The 19,032-nt window shown below is 33.6% G+C and overlaps 2 protein-coding genes and 1 non-coding gene across 3 annotated transcripts; 1 reads left to right on the top strand and 2 right to left on the bottom strand.

The window, feature by feature from the left end:
* On the top strand, positions 1 to 9,668 carry FAB1B (phosphatidylinositol-4-phosphate 5-kinase family protein). Its single transcript, XM_028051628.2, has 12 exons — positions 1 to 308; positions 634 to 1,839; positions 2,270 to 3,013; positions 3,691 to 3,844; positions 3,954 to 4,298; positions 4,568 to 5,428; positions 5,515 to 5,846; positions 6,195 to 6,318; positions 6,400 to 6,570; positions 6,845 to 8,326; positions 8,678 to 8,944; positions 9,043 to 9,668. The coding sequence occupies exons 2-12, from the start codon at positions 1,181 to 1,183 to the stop codon at positions 9,367 to 9,369; spliced, it is 5,466 nt and encodes a 1,821-aa protein (XP_027907429.1). The 5' UTR covers positions 1 to 308; positions 634 to 1,180; the 3' UTR covers positions 9,370 to 9,668.
* Positions 9,669 to 10,489: 821 nt separating this feature from the next.
* TRNAA-AGC (transfer RNA alanine (anticodon AGC)) lies at positions 10,490 to 10,562 on the bottom strand. The gene has a single exon. It is a non-coding gene; the product is annotated as a tRNA-Ala (tRNA).
* Positions 10,563 to 11,376: 814 nt separating this feature from the next.
* Positions 11,377 to 12,661, bottom strand: LOC114165990 (uncharacterized). The gene is made up of 3 exons (XM_028050637.2): positions 12,357 to 12,661; positions 12,041 to 12,162; positions 11,377 to 11,768 (listed from the first exon to the last, which is right to left on the bottom strand). The coding sequence occupies exons 1-3, from the start codon at positions 12,519 to 12,521 to the stop codon at positions 11,639 to 11,641; spliced, it is 417 nt and encodes a 138-aa protein (XP_027906438.1). The 5' UTR covers positions 12,522 to 12,661; the 3' UTR covers positions 11,377 to 11,638.
* Between the last annotated feature and the right edge of the window lie 6,371 nt (positions 12,662 to 19,032).

Below are 19,032 nucleotides of genomic sequence, written 5' to 3'. Positions count from 1 at the left end.
GTAGCCAAAACGACAACTAGTTTCTAACGAGAAAGAGATGGAACGGAAAGGGAAAAGTCTTCACTCAATTTGCATATCCAATTCGGAATTTTCTAACGATCCTTCCTTTCCCAATTTCGTGTAATCGGATAGAATTTCAGACAGTTGTGACAACAATTATTATATCTGTGTGTATATATATTTTTTTCTTTCCCTCAATTTAGATATAAAATTATTATAGATTAATTTTTGTGGATGACGACGATGATGATGATCAGGATCCAAATTTGAAGTCGTAGATTATCCATTCTACAGCGAATCGTTTCTGGGTTGGTCTTTGATTCCCTGGATTTTTCCCTCCGCGTTACCTTCTTCATTTCTCTGTATATCTCTTTGTGTATTTGAGGTTTCGGTCTAACAGGGTGTGTTAACTACGTGGGGGCAAATCTGGTTTGCAACCTTTTATTATATTTACCCGAGGATGATCTGATTGTGATTTTGATCGGAATTTGATGTGGCTGTCTGCTTGAATATCCTGTTTGATCACCAGGGCTGTTTTGTTTGATTGGCTTGAGAATTTTGGTTTTTTGGGGTTTGTTTTTGCAATGGAGGAGAAGTGGAGTAGCTTGACTTTTTGAGTTGGAATTTTTACAGGAAGGGTGATGTTTTAATTGCGTGTGATTGTGAAGAAAGGTTTTCATCCAGGTGTGAGCTTTTTTTTATCTCCTTTGAATTAGGTGGCTTTTACCTTCCTGGTTCTTTTAATTTGACTTGGGTTATTTGAAATATGCTGTGAAGTTATGTCGTAGTCCTTGTTTGGCAGTGAGGAGTATTTGTGAGAGTTGAATTGGTTGAAAGGTAGGGAAAATGGGGTTCCTTGTATGAATTTTGAATTCGATGGCCAAGAGAGGTGGCGATTGATATTTTTCCCAATTGTGGATTCGGTGATGAATTTGTTTCCTTGGCTGAATGATGAACCACAAACCGCCTCGACAAGGTTGGGGATTGTTTGTGAATATATAGAAGCATGGAAATTCAGATTGTGAGGGTTTGCGTCTAAGTGATAGCTTACAAGTATAATTGCTTAGGATATATGGGATTGATTTTATTTCTGTTGGATTAGTTCCCTATTCTAAACATGGTCTGTTAGGAGTGGCAAATGGGCAAGTCATAATGAACCGGCAAACAAGATTGTTTGTCAATGGATGCAGTGGACAAGACTTTTTCTGAGCTTGTCAGCATCGTCAAAACTTGGATTCCCTGGCGATCTGAACCGGCAAATGTGTCTAGGGATTTTTGGATGCCTGATCAGAGTTGTAGAGTGTGCTACGAGTGTGATTCACAGTTCACCTTGTTTAACCGTAAGCACCACTGTCGTTTATGTGGACGGATTTTCTGTAACAAGTGTACAACAAACTCGATTCCTGCCCCAGTTTGGATAATAGTTGGAAAAGATTCATGTTCAACAAACAAGAGTGCATCAAACAACCTTGAGTTGGAGAAGATTCGTGTATGTAATTATTGTTACAAGCAATGGGAACAAGGTGTAGTTGCTTTTGATAACAGTATTCCGGTTTCCAATCTGGATAATAGTGCTTCAGCATCAACTTCAAGCTTGAATAGCAGTAAAAGCAGTGCCACTGCAAACAGTAGTAATATTACTCTTTGCTCCATGCCTTATTCAGTTGGATCTTATCAACAAGTGCAACAGGGTTCTGTTCTGAACCTGCATAAATCACCTGTGAAGGGAAAAGACACGGATACTGATAGGGAAGGCTTATCGCCATTAGGAGGGAGGAGTGATATTGTAGCAGATCTGGGTGATTCATTACCGAAGCAATGTGGATTCGCAATTAATAGGTATTGTACTTTTTTGATTTGGTTTACTGATAGAGAGAACTAATCTCTGATTGATCACATTGATATTTCTTTAATCGGGCATTCTTCATGTAGTTTTGTATTTATATTTGTCTTTTGTCAATATATTCTTCATTGTGCTTATTAAACATGAGAATCCAAAGGGAGTGTGATAACCTTTCATTATAGTTTTTATGATAACCAGAATTATGCCGGGGAGTCTTATAATTGAGGACTTTATCATTTTGTTCCAACTGGCATCCATAGGTATCAGGAACCTCTGAATCCAAATATGTGAATGTTATTTAGTATTTGACCTGGTCTTTATCTAATTAGGTCTGCATTCTCAACCAACCAGCAGTTTTGTATTTAACCAGTGCTCTTACTTTTTCTATTATTTTGTCATGGATCACGTGATTTTTTCTTGTTTCAGGACTGATGATGACGAGGATGAGTATGGTGTGTATCGGTCAGATTGTGACACTAGACATTATTCTCAAGGGAATAACTACTATGGACAGGCTGAGTTTGATAGGATAGGCCTCATTGATGACTCAAGGAAAGTGGATAATGATGGAGAAAACATTGATGCAAAACTCCCTTCAAACTACAGTTTTGACACTGACACACAGGGTTTGGAAGGAGCCCCAATTATTGCAAAAAATGAGGATGAACCTGATATCTGTGATGAAAATGAAGCCCCTTCCTCATTATATGTCTCAGAGGACGTTGATGTTGAACCTGTTGATTTTGAAAATAACGGACTTCTCTGGCTCCCTCCTGAACCAGAAGACGAAGAAGATGAACATGAAGCTCTTTTGTTTGATGATGACGATGATGATGATGATGGGAATGTTATTGGAGAGTGGGGGTATATACGTAGTTCTAGCAGTTTTGGGAGTGGTGATTTTCGACAGAGAGATAGGTCAAATGAGGAGCAGAAGAAGGTGATGAAGAATGTAGTTGACGGGCATTTTAGGGCATTGGTAGCTCAGCTGCTGCAGGTTGAAAACCTGTCTGTTGAAGATAATGACGAGAACAATTGGCTGGAGATTGTCACATCTCTGTCATGGGAAGCGGCTACAATACTGAAACCAGATATGAGCAAAGGTGGAGTGATGGACCCAGCTGGTTATGTGAAAGTCAAATGCATAGCATGTGGGAATCGCAATGAAAGGTAAATGATATACTTTAATATATTTAATATTACATGTTCTATCTACTGTTCTTGTTCTTCTAGATCAGTCAATATATACAATTTGTCAATTTGGAATGCATTTAGCAATGGGGTTTTAGAGCTAATATCCTCTATCTCGTGCATGTATATACACAATGTGTGTGTTTCCACATACAAATTGTACCGGTTCACAAATATAATAAACAAAAAAATTATTATAGAGAATTTGTCCTGTGGTTTTTCAGTATTCTATTTCTGGTTCCCACTTCCAACAGAGAAAAACAACAAATCAAAAGACGTGCAATTACACTATTTGTTTAGTCTGGGGATACATATGCATGTAATATGATGAAAATGTGGCTGGTAATTATGTAGGGAATATTGGATCAAATGGGAACTGGCGCATGAAATCTAGATAGTAGCACTAAATTTTCTTTGCTGACAACTCACATATCTCTCTTTGTAGTTTATACTAAGACATAGGATTAGGAATATACAAATGATAAGAGCTTCTACACTAGTGATTATTTTATTAGTTTTAAAAATTCCGCATTATTCTCACTGGCCAAAATTGAACATAATTTAATTCACCTGCTTTTAGGTTAATCACTAGGTCTTATCTCCTGTTATGTGTGACATTCCTTTTGCCTGACTTCTTGGATTCGTGTTCTTATTAGTGTGCTGGTTAAAGGAGTTGTTTGTAAAAAAAATGTGGCTCACCGGCGAATGTCATCAAAAGTGGATAAACCTCGCTTGTTGATCCTTGGAGGGGCTCTGGAGTATCAGCGTGTTACCAACCTCTTTTCTAGTGTAGATACCCTATTGCAGCAGGTTTTACATGTTACCATTTTTTTTTTATCTTTAGGCTGGTGCTTGCTAGGTTGTTGGTACACATGCTGGTATCATAGGTTCATGCTTGTATTTTATATCATTTGTCTAGGAAATGGACCATCTGAAGATGGCTGTGGCAAAGATAGCTTCACACCAGCCAAACATGTTGTTAGTGGAGAAATCAGTCTCACGATATGCACAGGAATATCTTCTTGCAAAAGACATAACTCTGGTTCTCAATGTCAAGAGACCACTTTTGGAGCGCGTAGCACGCTGCACAGGTACTCAAATAGTGCCTTCGATCGATCATCTTTCATCGCAAAAGTTGGGTTACTGTGAATCAGTTCATGTTGAGAAGTTTCTTGAAGACCTAAACTGTGTTGGTCAGTGTGGGAAAAAAACATTGAAAACATTGATGTTTTTTGAAGGTTGCCCAAAACCATTTGGTTTCACCGTAAGTCTTTATTTGTTTTTCCTTATCATTTTTATGTTATTCAATGTAATAAGAAAAAGGCCTTCGGGCTTCAGGCAATTGTTGACTTTTAATTTCTGAATACTCTGATCTTTATACACTGTGCAAACACGAGCCTGTATGACCAAGTGGTTAAGAGTTTGCCACCCCTACACTCCAATTAACTATTTCAACAAAAAGTTGGCCTATTTTTGGCCATACTTCAAGCCCCCAAAAGAGTTCATTTATCTTGTGTTTCTAATTTTGAACAGATTTTACTGAAAGGGGCTGACAAGGATGAGTTGAAAAAGGTAAAGCATGTGGTTCAGTATGGAGTTTTTGCAGCTTACCATTTGGCTATGGAGACATCTTTTCTTGCTGATGAGGGAGCATCCCTGCCAGAAATTCCGTTAAACAGTCTGGCCCTTCCAGATCAAGCATTAGCCATTCAGAGGTCCATTTCAACAGTTCCGGGTTTCGGTATTGCTGACAATGAAAAGCCTCAAGGGCATGAACCTGACACTGGACCACGGAGAACCCAAAGTGTCCCAATTTCTGAACTAGCATCTACGACCTGCAGTGCAGGGCCATGTGTTTCTAATGGTGCTTCTCAATTGATGCCACTTGGATCAAGTCTCGACCATTCAACTGCCTTTTTCTCCTCCATTGTTGCTTCAGGAAATTCAATTGCAGAATCACACCGTGATAAGCATCTTCCACGCACTAGTAGAGACAGAAATGAAATGAACTCCAAACAACCTGTGGTGGAAGAAACTTCTATGGTGGATGACACCCTGGTTATTGTGGATGATCCTACTGCAGTCGACCCTGGAACTTCAGAGAATGGTGATAGCAAAATCTCTACAAACCAGTTAAGTGGGTCAGGATCTTTATCTCCAAAAGATGGTCAAAACCATCCCGAGAATCTTGAAATCCCAAATGAAGAGTTTATTCTTGAAAAAGAAGTGTTTCCTCCATCCCCGTCTGACCATCAAAGCATTTTGGTGTCTTTGTCCTCCCGATGTGTATGGAAGGGAACTGTGTGTGAGAGGTCTCATCTCTTTCGAATTAGATACTATGGCAATTTTGATAAACCATTGGGTCGGTATCTGCGGGACCACTTATTTGATCAGGTACTTAATTGTCTGTTCTAGGAATAAATGTCTTTGTTGGTTGAACTATAGCAGTAGTTTTTATTGTTATTGTCACTACTTTTCAGAGTTATCGATGCCATTCTTGTGAAATGCCATCAGAAGCACATGTGCAATGCTATACTCATCGTCAGGGAACACTTACCATATCAGTCAAGAAACTACCAGAAATTATTCTACCCGGGGAAAGGGATGGAAAGATTTGGATGTGGCACAGGTGCTTGCGGTGTCCAAGAATCAATGGCTTTCCTCCTGCTACACAGAGGATAGTAATGTCTGATGCTGCTTGGGGTTTATCTTTAGGGAAATTTTTGGAGCTCAGTTTCTCAAACCATGCTGCAGCCAGCAGGGTGGCAAGCTGTGGCCATTCATTACACAGAGATTGTCTTCGTTTTTACGGGTGATTATAGTCTTCCCTATTTTTTTGGTTTTAGCTAAACAAGTAATGGTAAGGTTTATGAGTGAACAAGCAAGTATTGATCTCATCTTTTTATAATGAACTTCTTGATTTAAGACACAAAGGTTGGGTTAAAAAAATAAAGCATTTCTTTATTTTTCATCATCCTGATTATGTAAAAGAGAAGGATTTTTATGACCTATTTTTTGGAGGACTGTTAAAACCTTATAAATCTATTTTTCTTATTGTGCTATTCAAGCTTCTTCTTTTTTTCTGTTGGGCTAACATCTTTACTTTTAGCAGCCTTTTTGTGGCTTTCATTAATCAATCATATTCATGATTCACTTGCAGATTTGGACAAATGGTTGCTTGTTTTCGATACGCATCCATTGATGTTCACTCTGTCTACCTTCCCCCTCACACACTTATATTTGATTATGGGAATCAGGATTGGATACAGCGAGAATTAGATGAGGTTCAATACTTGCAGTCTTTGGGTCTTGAAATTAAAATTTGGTTATATGATAATGGTGTATCTAATTTCTGGTTGTTACAGGTGGTCAACCGGGCAGAGCTTTTATTCTCGGAGGTACTCAATGGTCTCAGTCAAATTGGAGAGCAAAGATCTAATGCAGTACAAATGAGTAATGGCCATAAATCACCTGAATTAAGACGCCAAGTAGCTGAACTAGAGGGGATGTTGCAAAAGGAGAAACTAGAATTTGAGGTGGGGTCTTCGGTATCATACTTTATAGCTTCATTTGAGTTCCCTTCTCTAGTATTAGCATGGTTTAATGATTAATCTTGTTAGCAGTAACTGTTAGATATAAAACCATCCATGTGTTAGTAGAGTACTTGAAACTTTATGGTTTAGCAGTATTTTTTTGGTTAGAATTTTACTGGACTCAATATTTTTTAAAATTTTATAATTTAAATTTGAAACAAAATATAAGAAGTTTGAAAGGCTTGAAGTTGAATCATTCTCTCTTCTAATTACTTAGGAATCTCTGCGAAAGATTTTGAATCAAGAAAAGAGAAATGGCCAACCGGGGATTGACATTCTGGAAATTAATCGATTGTGGAGGCAGTTACTTTTTCAATCATATATGTGGGATCACCGCCTTATTTATGCAGCAAACCTAGCCAACTCCAATAATGGATCCGGTTCAAGCAGTCCAATTTCCGAAGATAAGGAGAAAACTGTCGATGAAAATAAAATGGCCATCAACTCTGTTCATGGTGGTCCAAACCTTAACGAAAATCCTTGCCTTGGAGGAGGAAGAGCAGTAGTTGATGGGAAAAGTTCACAAGATCTAGAAAGCGAGATGGCCGAAAAAGAAAATCATGAGAAAGATGACAGATCTATTTCAATCGGAAAAAGTATAAATGATCAATCTGATATTTTAGAACCTGAATTGGGTGTTCGCAGAACTCTATCAGATGGGCCATTACCCGTCGTACCTAGTTTGTCTGAAACACTTGATGCAAAATGGACTGGTGAAAATCACTCTGGATTTGGCATTTCAAAAGATAACAGTTCTATGAATCCCGATTTGGCAGATACTTTGATGATCGGTGTACAAAAGGAAACATATCATCTAGGGGATCGTACAGAAGATCAAAATTGTTCCAAGAGTTTTTATTCTTCATTTAAAGGTCACGATAATATGGAAGACTCTTCGAGCTGGTTAGGAATGCCCTTCTTGAACTTCTATCGCCAATTTAACAAAAACCTTTTTGCTAGTACGCAGAAGTTTGATACCCTAGTTGACTACAATCCTGTTTACATGTCATCTTTCCGGAAGCAGGAACTCCAGGGTGGGGCAAGACTGCTTATGCCTATTGGTGTCAATGACACTGTAATACCAGTATATGATGACGAACCCTCAAGTGTTATAGCTTATGCCCTGATGTCATCAGAATATCATTTCCAATTGACTGATGAAGAAAGGCCAAGAGAAGGAAGTGAGTTCACTTCATCATATTTTTCTGACTCAGGCACCTTCCAGTCATTCTCTTCTGTTGATGAAACAGCCTTTGATTCTCAGAAAAGTTTTGGATCGATAGAGGATATGATACTTTCCATGTCTGGGTCTCGTAGTTCATCAATGTTTGATCCAATGTTATATACCAAGGCTATGCATGCCAGAGTTTCCTTTGGAGAAGACGGTCCCCTTGGCAAGGTAAAATATTCTGTGACTTGTTACTATGCCAAGCGTTTTGAAGCCTTAAGAAGGGTGTCTTGTCCTTCTGAGCTTGACTATATAAGGTCTCTGAGTCGCTGTAAGAAATGGGGAGCTCAAGGTGGGAAGAGTAATGTATTTTTTGCAAAAACATTGGATGATCGATTTATCATAAAACAAGTTACGAAAACAGAGCTAGAATCATTCATTAAATTTGGTCCTGAATACTTCAAGTATCTTTCTGAATCCATAGCCACAGGAAGTCCGACATGTCTGGCTAAAATTCTTGGCATATACCAGGTACTTATCTTTCGAGCCTAACATTTATTTCCTTTAGGTTTATTTGTAAACTGAAAATTTTAGTAGAAATCAAGCCTAAGCTGTTCATAGAAGTTAAAGCGTTCATGAGCGGTGATAATTGTAAGTAGACCAAATACCAAAATAACTTTTTTATATTTTGTTAAAGCATCTGACGAACACAATTTTTAATGTGGTAAATACATGATGACTAAGGAGCAACCATGTAATAAATAATCCTTTTGAGATTATTAATTGTTGGATAGATGGTATACAATGCTATATTTTGCTTCACTTGATTACAACCCATATTATCTTAACCTCATTATGTTTGAATGGCATTCTATTGGAAAGGTTACATCGAAGCATATTAAAGGAGGGAAAGAGTCAAGGATGGATGTTTTGGTTATGGAGAATCTTCTGTATAGGAGGACTGTGACACGACTTTACGATCTTAAAGGATCTTCCAGGTCTCGGTATAATGCAGATATTACCGGGAAAAACAAAGTTCTACTGGACCAGAACTTAATTGAAGCAATGCCAACTTCTCCTATATTCGTGGGAAACAAAGCGAAACGATCTTTAGAGAGAGCTGTCTGGAATGACACTGGTTTTCTTGCTGTAAGTCTCAACTTTTTGTTTGTGATGATATTCTTCCGTCTCTTAACTGGTTTTCTTTCAAAATGGGCATCACATGCATTTGTTTTCCTATTGTGCAGTCTGTTGATGTAATGGACTATTCTTTACTGGTTGGGGTGGATGAAGAGAAGCATGAGTTGGTTATTGGGATCATTGATTTCATGAGACAGTATACCTGGGACAAGCATCTTGAAACATGGGTAAAAGCTTCAGGCATACTTGGGGGACCAAAGAACACACCTCCAACAGTTATATCACCCAAGCAATACAAGAAAAGGTTCAGGAAAGCAATGACCACTTACTTTCTCATGCTTCCAGATCAGTGGTCTCCTCCTTCTATTGCTGCTAGTAATTCTCAGTCTGATTTAGGTGAAGACAACCCACAATCTAGGACCCCAGCTGAATGATTCTTTGGTTTTGTGTGTGTAAATTTTTGCTTTCAATTTGGGGAATTAACTCCCCCATAATTTTATATTAAAATTTTTGTTTCCCCCTCTTATATCATATAGGAATTCTTTTGGTTCATTTGTAATTTTGTCAACTAGATATTGTCAATTATTTGTTAGAAGATATACCAACAGAGGGACTGTCAGTAGCCAAGGATGTTTGTCTGGAGTAAAAGTATTTGATGACCTCTGGATGAAATCTTTGTACAAAAACATATAGTAACGTTCTAGCAACTCGTTCTATACATGTATATTTCTCAGACCTGTTCTTGAATTTCTCAACTTTCCTTTGCTATTCCTATCTTGTGCTTTACTTCATATTTTATCAGGTTGTGTTTATGTTATCTGGGGCCCGGCTCAAGGAGCCTATCTTATATTTTAATATCTCATTCATATATAAATTTCCATTCATTGATTTTGATATAACATGATTATTCATATATACATTTCCATACATTGATTTTGATATACATGGTTTTTTAGATCAAGTTATCAGTTTTAGATAATCTAAATTTCTGAAAATATTAATTGTATGATAGGAATTTGTAATTAGTAGTGAATTTTAGAATAAATTATTCAATTGAAAGTTATTAAATAAAATTATGGTAAAATATATGAAAGTTGATATGTCGTAAGAAATTTTGTATTGGTTTTGAAAAGATTTTGAAGTTTTGGTAAGAATTGATGTCAATGGTCATCATTTATTTTAATAATTTATAATTTGAAATATTCAACGAATTGTTAGCAAATGAAATTAATATTATGCTAAAAGTAATAAAACTATAACAACATATTATATTATTTTCTTAGTGTTTTGACTGGGAGAGTGCCTGGTGTACTAGGTGCAGAAGACTTTATTAGATGATTTTTTTTGATATTTTTTCTGCAGAGAAGGTAATTCAGGATATTGGGCTTGATCCAAGTTGCGAGCTATAAATCCAAATCCAAATTCAATTTGGGTCTATGAAATATAACTCAAGTTTAGAAAACAAAGAAGGGAATTGTTTCCTGCACCACAAAAATAATGTATCAACCCCCACTATTAAAACTCAGAACGCCAGTTTATTAAAGAATGAAAAAATGGAGATGCGGGGTATCGATCCCCGTACCTCTCGCATGCTAAGCGAACGCTCTACCATCTGAGCTACATCCCCAACTTGAAACTAATTATCAGCTAATATTTCATAACTTAAAGTATTCATTAAGAAATCCACCGTTCACTAACCAAGAAAATATTTCCTTAATTGTATTTTCAATAAATAAAAAGCTAATATGAAAAGTAAAAGGAAGAAAAATAATATCGCTATCATTTAAAAAATAAGTACCTACCTAAATAACTTTTAGTTCATTATTCCTTCCCAAAATATTCCTTATTAACATAATCATGAGTTAAACTATTCCATCCACTGAAAACACATGAATTCCATATCAAAGCAAAATCTCTTTAACACCTTTTGTGATCTATTTCTACTATGATTATGGTAATTGCTTACATATTGTGATGTATATCTACAATAGCCATTGATATTGAAAACAAATGTTAAAATTACTTAAAACTATGGTTAAGTCAATGGATGATTTTTATGGTATCAAAAACAGATAACAGATTCCATAGACTGAAGCGAGAGTTGTATTATTATTCTAATCAGAATAAAACGACAATTTAAACTGATAAAAGATATTTTCTGAAATTCTTGACCTACCTCAGAAAGTAGCTGAAACCCTATATACTGTTTGGCCCATTAATTTGTTTTCTTGTTCTTCCAAATTTATCTTTTTTGCAATCATATAGAACACACACTAGTTATATATTTTCAATGGTTGAAATTGTTGATTAATTAAAAATAAATAAAATCTGATGTAAGTATTATAAAGCCAAATTCCTTGCTTGCTACTCTGTGAATCATTATCAACTCCCTTTCATCTATCAGATAATATAAAAATCTGATATGAAACTGTATGAACAGATTGAAAAAGAAAAGCATCACCATTCACCACTGTCAATTTGTACAACTTTCATGAAATTTGTGCAAGAACTTGTCCTATTTCATTCACCAATTACAGCATATATTTGTGCTATTATTCCTTTCTGCTACAAATTAGCACTGCGTGTAACTGTTAAGGCCTTTGAGTGTGACAAAAGCCTTATTGGTTTTTTTTCCTACCACAGACTCAATAGTTTCACATCGCTTAGAAACTATTCGGTGTGGTAGTAACAGTTTTGAACAAGTTAAAGCCATCTGTTGAAGTTTAAATCCTCTTGTTGACGAAGAACTCCTTTTGCTAAATGATTGATTTCTTCCCCTTTAACAATCTGAAGCCAACTTTGTTGTTGCACAAGATTCATGATTTCAACATCCCTGAACCAACAAATGAAATTTCCTTTATTCAGATACAATAGTACTACTTTGGAGTTGAACACCTTTTCTCTATTCTTTTTGGTGAGGGATGATCCATATAATCAAGTGCTGTTAATTCTTTTTCATAATTTGAATTTAGTTATGTGTTATTAGAGATCGATTAATATCATGAATCGAATGATCCGGAGTATCAGCATAACTGAGACGTCAAAGTTCATAATAATGTTTAACATCATATGGAGTTAAGTACAAGGTTGGATAAGATTCTGTACCTTGGATGATGGGTTGGCCTTGGAATTCGTTGATAACGAGGCCCTTCATCATAACCTTCACAAATTATTTCTCCACTCTCATCTTCATAGCAAATTATGCCCTGAGATTTGTCCTCATAAATCTGTTTAGGAGCAAAATAGAGAGCGATTAACACAAAAATCCTTAAACTAGGTCAAATTTCTTTTAATCAATCAACCATATAGGACTTGTTAAGTGTTTGATTCTCAATTTTGGATAAGAGTAACAACAACCAAAAAGCCTAGAATATAGATACAAGAGTATGTATAAAAGAAACATGATAAGGTATGAATTAACCTTGTTCTTGATGGATGCTGTGATTCTAAATGCTACTGGACCAACTGGTGCTTTTTTCTGTGGGACAGAGCAGTGTTTTGACTTCAAATCTTTGTTGGCATATTTCAGAAATGAACCATATTTCTGAAGTGAGATTTGAGCTGAAGAATAACTATTAACTGCCATCAATTCTAATTCTTGAAGAACATGAAGAAAAGGAGAAGATAAGATGATGAAGATGATGAAGAAGAAGAAAAGGAATAAAAGTGTTTGATGGATGGCTTATTGATATATAGTAATAGTACAATGATAACGTCACAAAATCATTTAGTTATTAATAGTGAGCACTGGTTTTGGTGGCTTTGCTCATATAATAATTTCAATTATTGATGGACCCTGCCTTATCACGATGCAGTAATATATAATATATTACTAGATAAAAGTTGCTTCCTCAAAGTCTTCATTCAATAAAGTGACTTTATACACACATTTATTTCATATAAATAAATTTTGTAATGTCAACAAAATTATTTGTTATAATATGTTTCATATAATGTTTAGAAACAACAGTGTTTTTTAGGTAAGGATGATATTACTGCCAAAATGGGAGTGTGAGAGTAATAAGTAAGTTATAGCAACCACATAATAGTTTATTGATAACTTGGTTTATATTATAAATAATGTTGATGCAAATGCAATTGTGCACTAAAGTGTGAAATGGAAGAAAAGAAGAGAGTTAAATATTTGAGTTGTCCAGATGGCATGTGAAGGTTGGAAGGGAATTTGCAGAGCATACGCAATGGTTAATGCATATTGCATTCCACTCTGCATTAAATACTAATTCTGACGTGTGAGATAGTGATTGTATAGTTTGCGTGCAAGAAATAAGGAATCAAGTTTTGTGAGATTCAATTCTCTATTACCAGAAAAGTAGTAGCAGAAAACAAAAAGATTCCTTCCATAACTTGAGTGTGCATTTCTCCTTTTTCAATCTTTTTTGTATTTGTGAAACATTGAACCATGTTATTGCTTCCCACTAGTCACTAAATTGGTTTCCCTTAACAAGGACAAATTATAAACCATGAGCCCTTCCAAAGCCTTCATATGACCTTAACTTTTGGTATTTGTTTCCCATCCGATTCTTTCTTATTCCTTCTTCGGATCGGTTTAGAATAATTTAAGTATGAGTCTAAATCTCACGTTTAACAGAAATGACAAAATTAAACATTATATAAAAAGATTATAAATTTATTTTCTTGAAATTTTGAATTAAAAGTAGTGTTAATTTTTAGGTTAAATATGTTTTTGGTCTCTTAATTTTCAGTGAATTTTGGAATTAGTCTATTTCGAAACTTTGGACCAATTTAGTCATTCATCTTTCGATGAATTTAGTCCCTTTAATCAAATTTTGGTAAGTTTATTTAATGTTTCGTACGCATTTCAGGATTGTATTTGAGTTGTTTATGTTGTTTGACACATTTTTGCTTTAATGTTAAGTCAAATACTATTATGAAACACGCTTGAAATGTCAAATAATCTTAACAAAATTTGATTAAAATGACTAAATCCACGTATTGCGAAAGATGAAGAACTAAATTGATCCAAACTTTCAAAATGGACTAATTCCAAAATTCATTAAAAATTAAAAGACTAAAAACATATTTAACCCATTTTTTAATTGTCTTATACTAAAGTCACGTATATAATATTTATCTAATAAGGATGTTTCACGAAAAAGTTAGCTATATTTGATGAGTGTTTGTTTCTTTGTAGAACATGTAAAGTCTTAAATTTAAGACCTACAATTTATGAAGAAAACTCTCATCTGAACACGCAGATAGATATGTCATGGTGGACATTTTAAAAATGAGTTCTTGTATAAAGTCCTAAGTTTCAAGTATAAAAATAAATATTTCGATAAATAATTCTTTTTCATGAAAACTTTGTTTCAAACAAAATATAGATTTATGATACTGATGATGACAGCATAGCAAGATGTGAGAAGGACAATCATAGAGGGAAAACGGAAATTACAAAGATGAGATGAAGAATATTAAAATACAGAACACAGAGACACTTAAGAACATATCATCATCATCATCATCATCTTCTGCAATGAAAACAACTCTTGCTATTTTTGTTTCACACAGCACTAAAAGAACCTTCTCATTAACACTCATCTTCATTGACACATATAAATAATTTCTTATTAATCTGTGTCCACAGGATGCATCTCAATCAGATTTCAAAAGTAATGCTCATAATGCTTTTGCCAGTTACTAAAATTTTCAACTTTATGTACTTCATTTGTTTCATGTGGACAAGAGTTTCAGAACAGTATATATAGAGTAGATCTAGATGGGTGAAAGTGAAATGAAAAAAATGAATCACAAAAATTGAAACAAAGACAGTTTTCAGATCCACTATAAATATCCACATCTAGATGTCTGTCTAAAGTAGCTGAATGATCACATTATGCAGAACCTAAAACAGAGAGAGCTAGTTATGATAAACAGTACACTAAAAAGAAATCTCTAAGATAAAAGTTATCTATTTCATATAAAAGAGAAGTGAGAAAGGAAGAGAAACAAAAGTGCAGTATGTCACATAACATGGGATTTTTTGTCTAACATAGGCAAATCTCACTCCTTAATTACAAAAATGGTCAAATTTCAAAAAGATTTCTAAATTGAGCTCCCTCTAAAATCATTTTGAAATTGTGTACTAAAACGATTTTCACACTTACGATCTATTAAGGTTTTGTTATTGTCTTTCATTCAAAATTGAAGTAAAAAAAAAAAAAAAATCTTAATAAAGTTGTAATGAACCTAACAAGAAAGAACGTATTGATCATTGGAACAGAAAGCTCGAGTTTGCTTTCTTTTCATGGGTTCCACAAAGCCAGGGACGGATTTTAGGATTTTAGGATTGGTGTAGGGGTATGGCTCCTAAATTTTTAAAAATTTTAAATTAATAGAGTATATATGTATATATATATATATATATTATATTAGTGATGATCAGATTAGGTAGATTTTTTTTTCTTTTATAAAATATTAAATTTAATGTTAATGAATAATAAAACATAAAATTAAATATAATAAAAAATAAAAAATTTTATTAAGATATTTTTTATATTTTCTTTGATTTTTTTTTTCACATATTTTTCCTCTCACATATTTTTTTTTTATTTATAAAAAAAAAAGTTAAATACAAACTTATGCTTTCTATTCTTTTATATATATATATATATATATATATATATATATATTATTGAAAATAGGAAGTAACTCAACTACTTTTTGTTTATGAAGAAAAATAGGGAGTTAGACTTAAACTCATGCTTTTTATTATTATTCATCACATCTTTTTTTATTATTGAAAATAGAAAGTAACTTCATTTAATAGTAAAATATTAGTTTAATAAATAATATTTTTCATGGATTTTTTTATATTTATTATTTTATAAATATAAAAGAAAAAATTATATACCATATGTTTTTTATAACAGTTTTTTTAATTGTCACTTGATTATTATAAATTTTTATTTTAAATAATTATATCTCTAAATTTTTTTATTATATTTTGATAAATTTTTTTATTTTTAAAATTTCTTTAAATAATTATTTTTATTCTAAAACTTTGGATAGATATATAGATAAATAATAAAATTTATTTAGATGTTTATCACAACTACTAAAACACGAAATATAAGAGAATATATAATTTTGACTCCTTTAAAGTTTGCGGTCAAATTCCACCACCGCACACACTAAATTTATTGTTAATCAAGCCCCTTCAACCTCGAAACACTTTAAGTCTAATGTTGTTACTGTGAATGTTTTACGTATCAACTATGTCAGGAGCACGCACAACATACTCTTTTGTATCAATTACACCCCTTTCATAATTGATTATAATAAAAAATAAAAATCGTATGATCCCACACGATTTTAAGTTGCAAATCATCTTGACTCTCTCACGATTTTAGAGCTGAACATAAATCAAGGACACAATTTGTTCTTATATGAAATCATGTGTAACCATCTACCCAATTTCAATTTTTTTTTTTAAATTTGTCTATTTTTATAAATATGGAAACAAATTTACCTAGATTAAAAAAAAAAAACTCATGAACAGGTTCTTATACAAACTTAAGCAGGCTTGAGTACAGAGGATGGACTTTACCCAGTATCACTTTTAAGAGAAACAGTCATGAAATGATTGAAACTGCTGGGATTTGCTTATATCGTTGGAAAAATAATAATATAATTTTCCTAGCAAAAATTACAATTTTTTTTAATAAAAACCATCTCTAGTACGTCTTTTATATTCAAAAGACCTATTTAGTTCTTCACAAAATAACTCTATTTTAATATTAATTTTCTGCCCCTATCTTTTTTATATTCCGCAATTTAGGAATGTGAAAACAACAAATCTTGAAGAGAACCAAGACAACTTCACTTAATACAAGTTTTTCTATCCTGAAAAGCTAAGAAGAAAAGAACAAAGTTGAAAAGAAAGTACTTATTCCAGAGTGCACAGCAAAGTTTGTAAATTATATTACCTACAATGTGAAAAACCAAGGTTTGAATTTTTTCCAATAAAACATACGTAAAGTACAAATGTGTCTCAAATAGAATTTTTTCTAACAAAATTAAATGTGAAAAAAGAAAAGTAAGGAGTTAAATTTCATTACTGTGGCAAGGTGCCACTCTCTCCTTGTACAGCACACACATTGGTGACAGCATAAGCAACAGTAAAAAGAGATAGAAAGTTGGATAATTCCTTGTTTCCAACAGAGAAAGAAGTAATAAAATGGACAAAAACTGGTGAGACAAGAAAGCAAGGAAAAGAAAGCAGAAACCTTGGTTACAGGGAAGGATGAATGAGAGATAGAAAGCCGTTGAATTTGGAAAAGAGGGGACGCAAATGCTGACACTGAACAATAGAATGGCTGAAAAGGTTTCTGCTATTACTGTACTTAATTTGCAACGGATTTTCCCTGCTTATTTTCACTTCTTCAATCTTCTTTTACCTAACATTTCGTGGAAAAAAATTATTCCCTTTTATATGATCCTCTATGGTTGAACCATGCATTGAATAAATTTTTGAAAGAAATAATAAAACTTTTCTCTTACAAATTTTATTAGAAGTTTCACATCGATTAGAGATAAGACTAATTCATAATATATAAATGAGGTACAAACCTTATCTTATAAGTCGATTTTGTAAAGTTGAATTAGATTTAAAGCTCACTTCTAACAAATCTGATTAGATGCTAAATAATAATTATCAAAATTATTAGTAGTTAACAAAATAGGTTTATTTAGAATTGAAATAGATACATGTTTAAGATTCATAAAAGTGTAAATATAGGTTAGCACAAGTAGTTGAGGTTCTGAAAGAAGTCTCATATTTTTCATGAAAGTGTTTGAATATTTCTTACCTCACTCTCACTCACTCTTCACTCAATCCCTTTTTTAACAACCAGAAAGAAAAAAGTATCGTTGAAAGTCTATGTTAGTTGATATTTAAATGCAACTTTACCTTGATATTAAACAAAGGCGTCTGTTTTATTATTCTATACCCTAGAGAAGATGGTAGAACACTAGAACTGAAATTAATATATTAATTTGGCATGCAAACTATGCCTGTGAGAGAGACTAATAAAGCTTGGTTAACCCAAGAAGTAGGAACTAGACAACATTTAGATTCAGTCTAGTAAAAAAAAATGAGTGCAGTTAGTGTAATTAATATAATAGATGGTTGTAAAGTTAGGTATTGGTCATTCACAAAGTTCTTTTTGTATGTGAAAATTCTTACTCTCTGGTTTTGCCCCAGAATATAACAAGAATAATTGATTCTGAGTGGGGAAAACGAAGCCTTGTACACAGTATCCTAGTGGGAAGGTGAAAAATAGGATCAAAATTCACCAACAAAAACCAACTCTAGTAAAGTCCAAAGATTCCTTCCTTCATAAAGTAAAATGTTGAAGAAAAAATCTCCAACTATTCTCGTAATACTCCACAAAAAACATTGAATGAATAGTGTTTAAATATACCATTGTAAGCATAAAAATATACAGTAAGTTCTTTCTTTACCTGGAAGAATTTTGTTTTTCAGTACGCATTACCTTCTTTTAGTAGTAGTGTTTTTCTTAAGAATTTTTTGACACGCAACTCATGAAGAAATTAACATTACAGAATGTACATAAATAAATACAAAAATAAAAAAAACATTGAAGGAAGAGTTTGTGAAATCTCATGAAATCTAGTTTGAATGTAGTTTACCGAAGAAAAATCTGTGGTAGGGTGATTGATGTGACATATGGAGGAAAACATAATATAATTATTTTCCAATTATTTATAAGTTATAACATGTTATTTTGTCTGCATTTTTTTGTTGGCCTTTTTCACTTGATGCTCTTTCTTAAATGATTTCTTTTGCAAACCTAACGAAAGGTCCATCTTTGGTTCATGGTGTACTCTCTTTCTCCCGTGTTCATCCCTTCCATCTCCTGCAGATAGAAAAGACTAAGGAGGGTCTGTGAGGTGTGACACACACACACACACAAAAAAAAAACACAGTGGCTGTGTTTTTGGCTCCTTGCATGTGAGTCAAGTCATTTGTGTACTTACCATAGACCCCGGTTCCAACCAAGTCTTACATACTTTTTCCTTCTTCAGTATGATGT

The sequence above is a fragment of the Vigna unguiculata genome, chromosome 10, assembly GCF_037176805.1.
Source record: "Vigna unguiculata cultivar grain cowpea cultivar isolate G323 ecotype 2 chromosome 10, ASM3717680v1, whole genome shotgun sequence".
Classification (NCBI taxonomy): Eukaryota; Viridiplantae; Streptophyta; class Magnoliopsida; order Fabales; family Fabaceae; genus Vigna; species Vigna unguiculata.
Note: the sequence above shows the minus strand (reverse complement) of the source record. Positions and strands in the feature narration are given on the sequence as shown.

Excerpts from the sequence above, each read along its gene's own strand:
- FAB1B (XM_028051628.2), top strand. The coding sequence starts at position 1,181 with ATGGATGCAGTGGACAAGACTTTTTCTGAGCTTGTCAGCATCGTCAAA. Across the intron at positions 3,014-3,690 it reads TGTGGGAATCGCAATGAAAG|TGTGCTGGTTAAAGGAGTTG; the intron begins GTAAATGATATA and ends TGTTCTTATTAG. Across the intron at positions 8,945-9,042 it reads ATGACACTGGTTTTCTTGCT|TCTGTTGATGTAATGGACTA; the intron begins GTAAGTCTCAAC and ends CCTATTGTGCAG.
- LOC114165990 (XM_028050637.2), bottom strand. The coding sequence starts at position 12,521 with ATGGCAGTTAATAGTTATTCTTCAGCTCAAATCTCACTTCAGAAATAT. Across the intron at positions 12,163-12,356 it reads CAGCATCCATCAAGAACAAG|ATTTATGAGGACAAATCTCA; the intron begins GTTAATTCATAC and ends GCTCCTAAACAG. Across the intron at positions 11,769-12,040 it reads AGGCCAACCCATCATCCAAG|GGATGTTGAAATCATGAATC; the intron begins GTACAGAATCTT and ends TTGTTGGTTCAG.